The 10,939-nt window shown below is 36.7% G+C and overlaps 1 protein-coding gene across 2 annotated transcripts; it reads right to left on the reverse strand.

Annotated features, from left to right (window-relative positions):
- Positions 1-2,092: 2,092 nt before the first annotated feature.
- On the reverse strand, positions 2,093-10,620 carry LOC124167535 (phosphate carrier protein, mitochondrial-like). 2 transcript variants are annotated; one of them, XM_046545482.1, is made up of 8 exons: positions 10,493-10,620; positions 10,281-10,394; positions 5,399-5,565; positions 5,155-5,229; positions 4,918-5,079; positions 3,613-3,791; positions 3,310-3,497; positions 2,093-2,601 (listed from the first exon to the last, which is right to left on the reverse strand). In XM_046545482.1, the coding sequence occupies exons 2-8, from the start codon at positions 10,387-10,389 to the stop codon at positions 2,441-2,443; spliced, it is 1,041 nt and encodes a 346-aa protein (XP_046401438.1). In that variant the 5' UTR covers positions 10,390-10,394; positions 10,493-10,620; the 3' UTR covers positions 2,093-2,440. The 2 variants fall into 2 exon arrangements, with proteins under 2 accessions (XP_046401438.1, XP_046401439.1); XM_046545483.1 differs by lacking the exons at positions 10,281-10,394; positions 10,493-10,620 and adding an exon at positions 9,613-9,669.
- Between the last annotated feature and the right edge of the window lie 319 nt (positions 10,621-10,939).

A 10,939-nucleotide genomic window follows, 5' to 3' on the forward strand; every position in this document is an offset into this window, starting at 1 on the left:
AACACAATTACTTTCCTTCATAAGAGGAAGCGAAATATTGAAAAATCATGAATTTACAATAGATTTCTTTGAAAAAATAAGTTTTTTTTTCAATAATGAAGGGTGTTAAAACTAGTTTGAAACCCTCTACTTTGTACCCTGTGTTTAAAAATTTTCCCCTCTGGTTTTGGACCCCCCCAAGGAAATTCCTGGCTACCCCACTGCCATCGACTGAATTCAAATTTTCCTCACACACGTTTCCCCCGAATTTTGTCACTTTCTCATGGCATACCGACTTGTGTTTCACCTGAAAATGCTTCAGTACGGTGAGGTGAATTTAGCACTTCCTCGCGATAATTTCACGCCACAGTGCACGCACATGGCATACATTGGTTCTCCTTATCTCAATATAAATGTTTCTACACAATGAAAGACGTCTTTATCATTAAATTAAATTGCAACTGCACAATCGGCAACACAATTAACAGTTTTTAAAACTGCATTAACGTCACGTGCGATGAGGTGCTCGACCACTCAGCATAAGAAAGAGGTGGGCAGCAGAAGCGCGTAAAGGAGAGGTGGAGGGGAAGGAGCATGTAAAGTAGAGGTGGAGGAGAAAGAGCGTGCTCCTGCCGTATTTCAAGCAACAAGGCTACTAATGGAAGGGAGTTAAGGATGAAAAAGTCAGATCTTGCTTCCGTGACCTTCAAAGCGAAGCCGGGCGAGCTACGAGATATATGCAGTTGGCATTTCCAATCAGTTTGCTTGCTTTGCAATACTTGTTTGAGGGGTTAATGCAGCGCTTGTTTCTATGAAAATTGGGCTGCTTGGACTATGTTACATATTAGTATATTCTAATTGTAAATAGAAAACTTAGTGGCAATCAATTAGAGCTGAAAAATACATAGAAATATCGTCAGGAATGCATTGTGTTTGGTCACATTCTTTTTATAAATCGCATGCATTTCATCTGATTGTCAAAGCTATCGAGACCTCTTCGGGTCCAGAAAGTCACTCACCTAGCATTTGTCATCTAGAAATGGAGAATTGAAGCAGGTAGGCCAAAAAAGGTCAGTTGGTGAGAAGGGGTTGAGATGAAACGAGTTTCAATTGCTCTAGTGTAATTTGATATTTTCCTTAGAGGGAAATGAGTAATGGCCTGTGTGATTTCGGAAAAAAACAGAAGCGCGGGCCGATGGACAGCCGAGGGTTTTCTGAAATCTGCGACGTAGTTATTATCCTATGACGCTGAGATTCCCCCGATGATTGTTCAATCTCTTGGGAAGAGTCACACTATGTGCAATTGTATTTTGCTTTTTTTATTGATCACAGCTGAATTTCTGCTACATAACCTCTGCGAGAGCTCTTACACAAAATGGTTCATGAATAGGACAAGAATCACATGCGACAGCGCATTCGAAGAGAGAATCATAACTTTTTCCACCCTTATGGGCATTGCATTCACTGAAGCTATTATTTAAAATTTCGGATCCAGATCCGATGTCTTCCGCGACTTTGAATCCTCCAATGAAGGGCAATATCTGCAGATATTTGGATCTGAGGTACCCGATCCGACCATCCCTACTAAATACAAAACTCAACATATTATGTATCAGGCATATGTAATTGTTCATGCATGATTTTACATATATTTCCTCATTGGGTAAAGAATGTTTTTCCTTTTTTTTATGATTCAAGAGTCTTGTTGTATACCTGAGAATAATACGACGGCAATAGGCTTCCTTTGCATTTTATTTTTTCCCAAAACTAAAGACTCAAAAGAAAAAAAGGATTATCGTTGAAGAGGAACAGCATGTACATACTAACCTTAGGAAATGTAATACCAGAAAGTTTAAGTCAGTAAAATATCAAATCCTTTATCTATCCCTCGATGATGTCCAAAGCTGTAACATCATCCATTAGCAGTCATGAGGACCACAAACCTACTTAGCAACATGATTTAAACCTCAATGGGTACTTCCTGGTGCAGAAATGCATCACCAGTGAAACAGTTATTTGTCCGAAATGTGAATCACATGACTTGAGTGGTTCCAAGTACATGCCCTTTTAAATTTAAATGAAATATATATAACAAAAAGCACCAAATAACAAATGATTTAAGAGCTATTTATTCATTGGACTCACATTTTCTACATCATTTAGAAACACATGAGGGGTACACTCACAGAGGCTCCCCAGGCCGAAACCATAAAAATATTGGAATCTCAACAGCACAGATTGAAAGGTGTGAGCTAATTATTAACGATACATTTACAAAAAATAAAAGACATTCACTAATAATGATAAAAATATCTTTATGAGTAGTGAGTCTAGAATACTATAGCTTTCATAAATATCATCAACATTTCAAGTCTAACATGCCACACAACCAATGGCCTTCAATTTGGTTTGCATTGGAATGTAACAACTTTTTAAATGCCATCACAAAGCATAGACCTGTTTACTTCTCTGCAGCTAATTTTTTCTTCAAAGATTCAGGCATCTCAGGGGGAGGTGGTCGTGGAATTCCCAGCCATACTTTTACAGCATCATAAATGAACCACTGAGCAGCAGTGAGGGTACCGATCATGATGATCCTGGGAGTGAGTCCCTTCCACAGACCTAATGAAAGCAAAACAGAGAAGTTATTTTTCATGTCTGTCTCATGAACCATTATGAGCTGAAATTGTGACTGGATTTGAGTTTTGCAATACATGCATTATGCCCAATTTTCATGAAGGAAGTTCTTAAATGCTTCCAGTAAGGTTTGAATACATAATGGAGTCCAATGCTGGTAAACTAGTTTAAATAAAAATAACACAATTTAAATAAAAATGCAATAAGGGCAATTCAGTAATAAAAAAGTGCTGATGATGATAATGATTGACTTTTTAAGGGCTTAGTCAGTGGCGTATCTCCCCCTTGAATATCCAATTTACACTAGATAGAATGGTAATTTTGTTCGGACCTGCAATACCTCTGGGAGGTTACCCCCTACTTATCCCCCCCTCTTGTCCCTATCCTGGATCTGCCACTGGGCATAGTCATCTGTTCAACTTCACTTCTCAATGTGGCATAAACTCAAGTGCCCAGCTTTGTCTTTATTTAGTTTGAACTAGGTTAAATTTCCCAAGGATACTTCACATTGCTAACTCTGAGGTGTATCTAGAAATCTTAAACAAGACCCAAAAGTCTAATGCCTGGATAGTACTAAAAAGTCACACTAAATTAACAGCATGACAAAGCCAGAGTTATTCAGCCAGTCACAAAAATCCAATTAGCAAAATATATAATTTACCTCAACTAGGTCTTGAAAAGCATGTTACTAACCTGCCATTCCCAATTTCTTAGCGGCTTCAATTGCTGTGGAGCCTTTATCTTGGTTGAGTTTGGAAACAACTGTATCGGCAGGATGAGAGACAATGGCACAAAACACACCAGCAATGTAACCAGCAGCAAAAGTGACAACCAATTGCTCTCCCTTTGTGCATTCAGAACGGGGCTTAGGTACAACATGCCTGAAAGTTGAAAGTAGTAAACCTTATGAAGAAACCACAAAAAATGCTAAACAGTAGAAAATAGCAAGTCTGAAATAACTCGGGAAAATTGACACATGAAAAAGACATGTCTTACTTGTAAAGTAATTCCACAGTTCGCTCAAAGCAAGCAAATTTCATCATCGTATATGGGATCTGACGCATCCAAAGAGGAACCAAGCCTTTGTAGAATCCAGAGAAACCTTCATCACGATAAATGGTGGGTGCAGCTTTCCTCAGGGTGCTGGGGAATCCTGGCATAGTTTGCATTCGGACCTTTAAGGAGATGACAATTATAATAATAAAAGGAAAAACGATAAGTGAATAATTTGAACAACTGAATGCCCTGGGCTTAAGGAGAAATGCGGTTAGTTGCTCTAAGTTGATAGTATTTTCTTGAACATTGACCATTCCCATTTTTAACAATGAATTTCAACATCATGACAAGTAGGGTGCCAAAATTCTATGAATCATTGGCTGATTATGTGTGTACTTTAATTCAAATGAACGGTAAATAATCAAGAGTAAAGATTTACCCATAAGAAGATATTGGTGGGTGAATATCACACAAAGGAAAGGGAAGTTAGTTCCTTTCCACAGGCCACTAAATATTTTCTACAAGTATTTATGAATTAAAATAGAGCATATTGAAGATTTTAGGTAGGGATATCTAGAGGCAATAACAAGAATTGCATACATTGTTTGTGGAACAAATCTTTTGCAACACCAACACCATGGATCTACTTACTATGAATAAAAGAACAGCTTATTTTCTCATTAGTCTTATAGAACTATTGCAGTAACAGTAAGCTCATCATTACGCAGGAGTAAAAATTACACCGACTACTCCATCTCAAAGCACCAAGCCAAATAAACTGTGAAATGAAATTGTTTAATCAGCCAAGCCAAAATGAGGCAACTTAACCTTAACTTAACCCTTTGCACTGGAATTAGGCAGCTTGTACACCAGTAGTCTACTCGGAATTTAATTTTTAATACCTTGTACGGAAAATCGTGCTAGTCAAGTGTCACTTGACATGCGAGTTGGTAGTGAGCTAGGCAATGTCAGTGTCATATGCTATCCGAGTGGAAGAGTTTAAGGGGAGTGGGCTCAATGTATGGAAGAATAGGCCGCCACCCTTCATTAAATAATTTCATTTCACAGTTTATTTGTGTCGCCCATCAATTAATGTTTGTTTCCTTTATAGATAACTTGAAAATGTTACAAGATTAGAGTTTTTAGAAGAATTTAACAACAAATAAATTAATATATCTTGAAGTTAAAATAAAAAATAGTAATTCATTAGATTTAAAGTCCAAAAATAATATTGTACAAACAATTAAAAATCAGAAATTTATATCCATAAAAATCTATTATAAAAAATAGACAAGTCAACTCTACCTTGACAGCTTCCATTGGGCTAAGAGCAACATCAGCAATGAACTCAGCTGATGCAGATGCGGCCAAATACAAAGATGTTCTCCACAGGTATGCATTCTCTTCTCCAATCAAATCAGAGTAAAAAACTTTAAAAACTTCATAAAATCCAAATTTGCAGAGACCCTGTGAATATGAAATTAGGAAGCTTTTAGTATCCTCCATCAAAAAAAGATGTATGAAAAAATACAAAATATTTACCTGAGCAGAGTATCCAAAGAAGGTAGGAGCCCATCCCTTGCCAAGACCTTTAAACCCATCCTCCTTAACGGTAATCTATAAACAAAAAACATGCAGCTTAATCAATTTATAAGCCATCACAAAACAATGTAGCATTCTAATTAAAAACTATATGCTTAAATTCAGAATAGTTTTCAAAGTCAAAACATCAACCCTGACTTGACAATATATATGTAACCTCCATTAGAGCAAAAAGAGTTCTTACCTTGAATCCATTAATTATGGATTTATATTTTTCAGGATTAACCTGAATGCGACATTTGACTAAATCGAGTGGCACAACTGCAGTATGTGTGATTCCACAAGACAGGATTCCTCCAAGACCACATAGCATAAAATATTTAGGTGATCCAAATTCACAGGTGGTCTGATCTAATAAAAAATACAATAAATGAGTTGAAACATTGCATGAAGAAATGACCATGTATGTGGTTATACAAACAGACTCATTGCTATGCACACCAACAAGATAACACATGAAAAAAATCATTTGACTCCACTCATTCAAGGTTGGGTCTCCCAATTTCTGTTCAGGTATTAAGATGGCTTTCTTAAATAGGCACCCATTTGTATATCCTGACTAAGAGGGTAGTTTCCTTCATCGAAGAAAACGAAAGGCATTGATTGCGATCCATTACCCACCATTAGTGGATTCATAATACACAAATTATTTGGTTTTAGAAATACCGGTTTAGACGAATGGCAAGGGCCAAATTTTATCCTCATTTGAAAAAGGCCAGATTGGCACCCATGCGATGCCACTCCACGTGACGTCACAGGGACCTAGTTTCTACACAAGAGGATAGGAGTTATACATCGTCTGAGGTTACCAATGCATGCAAGAGGCACAGAGCTCAGGGGAACATGTCTTAATAATAACCTATTAAAACTGGCTAAGGTCGGAAAGTTTTCTTCGTTTGATAAGGTATTAATAAACCTTTTTTAAGCCAAGTGCTACCAGATAGCATGGTACTCAGCTACCCACTAGCATCCTGCGTCGTATCAGCGCTCAGAGCCTCTCCAAGGTCACCTCACAAGGCGGGAGGGGGAACCAGAAATGCGTCACGCGGACTTTTTTCCCATCATTCCTACTTACGCGTCGCGTTTTCGTGCGCTTGAAAATTTTCACTTTTCATTTAATAGCGAAAAATAGATATCGTCATTTAAAAATCTAAAAGCGTGAAATACGTACTTCAGTAGTAATAATCTTTCGATTTAGGCAATAAAAAAATAATAGGAAACCACCCTATTGTAAGAGGATGATTACGTTTAGGTTCTAGCATTTTATAAATTTTCTCCAATTTCTTTCTCTCCCACATTGAGTTCTGCTTGAGCATAAGGAGAGCTCTGCTTTTTAATATCCCACAAGTTAAAACTCTTGCAGAAGGTCCAGTTACCCACTCTACAGTGAGTACAAGGTCTTCTACATCCCATTCCATGATTAGGACGATGAACTGGAAGCTTTCGCCAGCTAGGCGCCTTTTCTTGTTTTTTACAACAGTTTCACACAGATCCAGTAAGTTTACAACATAAGTAGGTGGAATAGAGATAAATTTTATGGAAATTAATATTAATACAAACTACAATGAGCACTAGTTCTCAATTTTTAGGAAATCGACTTATTCAGATGTTTTGCTTGAACCTTGCTATCTTAATACCCAACATTTTTTTAGCCTATTAACTCCCTGGTGTACAGGTTGTTATCCATCCCAATATCTAACAATAATTTCATTATAAAAAGTAGAGTTGAGCACCATTAAAAGAACTCGTAAAAACAAAAGCAAAAAGGCTGTTAGCTGGACAATCAGGAAAACCATGGAATTGTTTCACTCACTAAAGAGAAACATTTGCGTGTGTTAAATGAAATAATTCAGGCCAATTCTCTTTTCCTAACATTACCTCTGCCTGCCAACCCTCATTCCATAAAACAGTGTTTACAATTCCCACAACCTCACCCTCTGCTCAGACTGGCCATACATTCCCTTCCGAGTGGCACCTCCCTTTCCTCATGTTGTATAAAAAGTGGCTCGTGGTGAAATATTTCCACCTTGAAGATGATCATTTAAGTTGAAATCTAGGGCTGAAATAAACTTCCGTGGAACTTTTTCTAAACATGATACCCCATGCTGTCCCCTGTTAATATAAATAGGATATTTTACTAGTGCCATGTGTATGTATATACTTTTTATGTTCCCGTAAATACAAAAAGAAATCTAACTCAGTATGCTAAGAACTGTGATATTCACCATTATTCTACCAGACAGAATGATCAGCTGCATATCTTTTTTGTACACACATGGAATGCAGGTGCTGGACAAAATTGTACGTCTTCAACTCTACAATAACCTATCAGATGAGCTTAAGGCTCAAAAAAGTGTAGCTGCTTTTATGAGTACTCTGTAAAGGTGCCATATTTCTCCGAATATAGCCCCTCCCCCCATAATTTTGAGGCTTCAGATTCGGAAAAAAGGACGGACTATATTCAGATGAAAACGGTATTTGAAAAAAAAAAGTTTTACTCCATTGACTAATTTTTTAACAATGTTTGGCATGTGACCTGCATTCACTGCATGTATTTAATTTGTATCCTGTGATCACTGTATGTATTTGATTTATTTAATCTGCTGTGTCCTATATCAGGGTAACCTTGTAGCCATTTGATTTCTGGACACACAAAACACTTATTATTATTATAAATGATTTTATTTTTATAAATTATGAGGCTCCACAAAGTGAAGCCAGAAAATGTGTAGTATATTTGGAAATTGGTAGATAAGGTTTGGATCCTGGTCAAGTCAAATGATTTTTTACACGGTAAATATCACCCTAGGATAAATAATTAGCTTATTTTTAACCACATATTTAACCAAGGAAAATTGAGAGACAAAAACAAACAAATTTTTCGTAAAAAATAAAAATAGACAGCACACGAATTAAAATTCCAACCACACACTCACACACTAACTTAAAAAACCAATACCTATGTTTCACGAACATCAGCAATGCACTTCAAATCCTATACATGTTGTCACATCTAAGTACCACACAGCGGATGCATTTATGGTTCGTTGGTAATTGTGCGAGAAGAGGAACAATTAAATTTTCCAACAGCAATGTAAATATTCATCAGATGCATTCTTTGCCATACAGAGTATCCTATCTTGCATAAATGGATTTCATGAGGACTGTTTGATGGCACGGCAGACCTTTCAGATCAACGTGGATTCCCAGGTGGACTTTCTGACTGAATATATGCCACCAATTATTTCAATGGTCTTACAGTGAAATTAATAATGCATACATCTAAAAAGAACATAATTATCACTCAGCCACTCATTATGAATCAATCTAAAGTCTGACCACAAAAGGTGAGGGAAGAGTTCACCACAAACTTTGGTGCATGAAATTCAGGGTTTACGGGCCAAATAACACTTAACACATTTGAATTTTTAACACACTTAAAGGATTTGACCTAAGACTACACAGTCTGTAAGACACTAACCCTACCATCAGGCCTGCAAAAATTATGTGCCAAGCCCAAGCTATAAGGATAGCTACAGGAAAGTTATAACCAATACAGCTTTCTGCTCCCCTGTCCTCAACCGAATGTAGTATACATTAGTAAAACCATTTTATGAAATCTAAAAAAACTCAATTTAACAATCAGTTTGTGGTGAAGTTTTTCTGTTAACTCCAAATTAGTTTTGATTCACTGATGCTAACCACATTTGTTAATGTTCCCGATGGCTATAATGCCAGATAAGGGGGTATCCATTACTTATGTGGGATGATTTTGGCAATTTTTAGACCCCTACCCCCTTAGTGAGATATGGCTAGACCCCCTCCCTCTAATGTGAGATTGTTCAAAATGTGTTAAATTTTCAGTGTAAAACATAAATTTATACTTCATTGTGTTGAAATTATTAAAACACAATTTGCTCAATTATTTCTTTTGAAGATTACAAATATTGTGGCTTAGAATCATATTTTATGCTGCTTCTAACAGAAAAAAATAGTCATACTTGCCAGGATTCCCCCCTCTTCCCCCCAAGTAAGATTGGGTGAGAACCGGCTTGACCCCTTAAAGCCTCACGTAATTAATGGATACCTCCTAAGGTATCTTTCAAGACCTTTTATCAATTACTCCATCCATCAATCGAGTGTTGACATTTTGTAATTAAAGGATACATTTAAAGACCAATTTTAATTTGTCTTGACCTTGTAACCAAATAGGAATTCCTTAGAAACAAGAATTCAGTACAGGAATCACTAAGTAATCACCTACCAATAACAATTAGTCTCACATGCATTCTCTCCAATGAAATGAGATTAGGTGACACAATGTTACTGTGAAAAATGTTATTCTACTTTAAATGTCGTCACAAGCAAATCACACTCCAACACGATAAACAAAATTACCATTTCAGGATATTAATAATTTCCAGGACTGGAGAAGTATTTAGAGTTACATCCTTCATTCCGGAAACCCTGAAATTTCAAAGCGATTGAATTGATGAAAGAATTAGGTGAACTTCTTTCAGTCAACACGAAGACATTAACTCTGAGGAGAGGGTAAAATTCAGATATATGCCATGCCTTCCTTGACTAACGTCAGCCCTTTACGTAGCCCACTTAATGGCTGAAGAAAAACCTCCAGTTACAGGTACTTCTAAAAAAAATTGGAAATCACCAATTACTAGAATTAGCCAATCACGTCGGCGGTACCGAACGTTTAATAAATTTGGGTCATAGGTATATTTAATTGCGATATTTCAAACGATTCCGCAGTCGTTCGGACACACAGAACGAATTTTAGCAGTTTCTTTTCCAGCGGTGAATCGAATTTATGCCAAATTAAGAACTTACTTTAACGTCTCTTCATGCTCGGATTTTAAGGATCACGACTCTATCGATTCCAAGTATCTAATTAGATTATCACGATTCACCTTGGCTATCAAGGATAATAAATTCTACCGTCGAAAAATATCTCCATAAAATTACGCAAATCCACTTCAAAGATAGCAGGCAGCATCATCAGATGCACTAGGCTTTCAGAAACATTCTTCGGACATACAGATAATTCTTACCCGCAACGGCAGCAGAGGCTACATTTGGCGTAGGAGCATCACAACTAGCCACTTGAAAGGGGCTCCTAAAGCAGTTGTTTTTTGCTGCTTCCAAAACGGTTGATAACATTTTTCCTACAATGTTAAAAGCATGCAAATCAATAAGTAAATCGGCTTCACAACAAAATATTCAGCAAATAAAAGTGCAATGAAGGAAAGGATATTATACTTACAAATTAAAACGCTATGTACAGAAATGGTCCCGTGAATAGCTCTAATTAAGCTCACAAATACCGACAGTCGATAGACACTTCAACTGCGTCTGCTTCCACGGGAGAAAAGAGGCGAAAGAGGAAGATCAGCTTGTTCGGTCAGTGTTCAAATTACGGTTTAATTAACTTTTCACTGTTTACTTTGAATATGTTTGAAAATAAACATTTCAAAAATTTATTCAAATTAAAATTCGTTTCGATATACGACATTTTTTCTGTATTTTAGCGATGAATTAAAGTAGTTAATAGCTCTTTTGATTTTCTGCACTACCGGTCTATAAAAAAATTCGGCCGCGATAGTCATTCCTTGATTCCGGTCGTATGGGTTGCATTGAGTGAATTCGAAAAGTTCTGAGGAGAGACCTAATGTAGACCAAATAGTTTTATGAAATCTAAAAAAAACTATCA

The sequence above is a fragment of the Ischnura elegans genome, chromosome 11, assembly GCF_921293095.1.
Source record: "Ischnura elegans chromosome 11, ioIscEleg1.1, whole genome shotgun sequence".
NCBI classification, from domain to species: Eukaryota; Metazoa; Arthropoda; class Insecta; order Odonata; family Coenagrionidae; genus Ischnura; species Ischnura elegans.

Bases quoted from the DNA above. Each gene is read 5' to 3' on its own strand.
- LOC124167535 (XM_046545482.1), bottom strand. From the start codon at position 10,389: ATGTTATCAACCGTTTTGGAAGCAGCAAAAAACAACTGCTTTAGGAGC. The intron at 5,566-10,280 runs GTAAGAATTATC...ATTTTTTATTAG, and splicing joins AGCCTCTGCTGCCGTTGCGG to ATCAGACCACCTGTGAATTT. The intron at 3,498-3,612 runs GTAAGACATGTC...TTCAACTTTCAG, and splicing joins ACTGTGGAATTACTTTACAA to GCATGTTGTACCTAAGCCCC.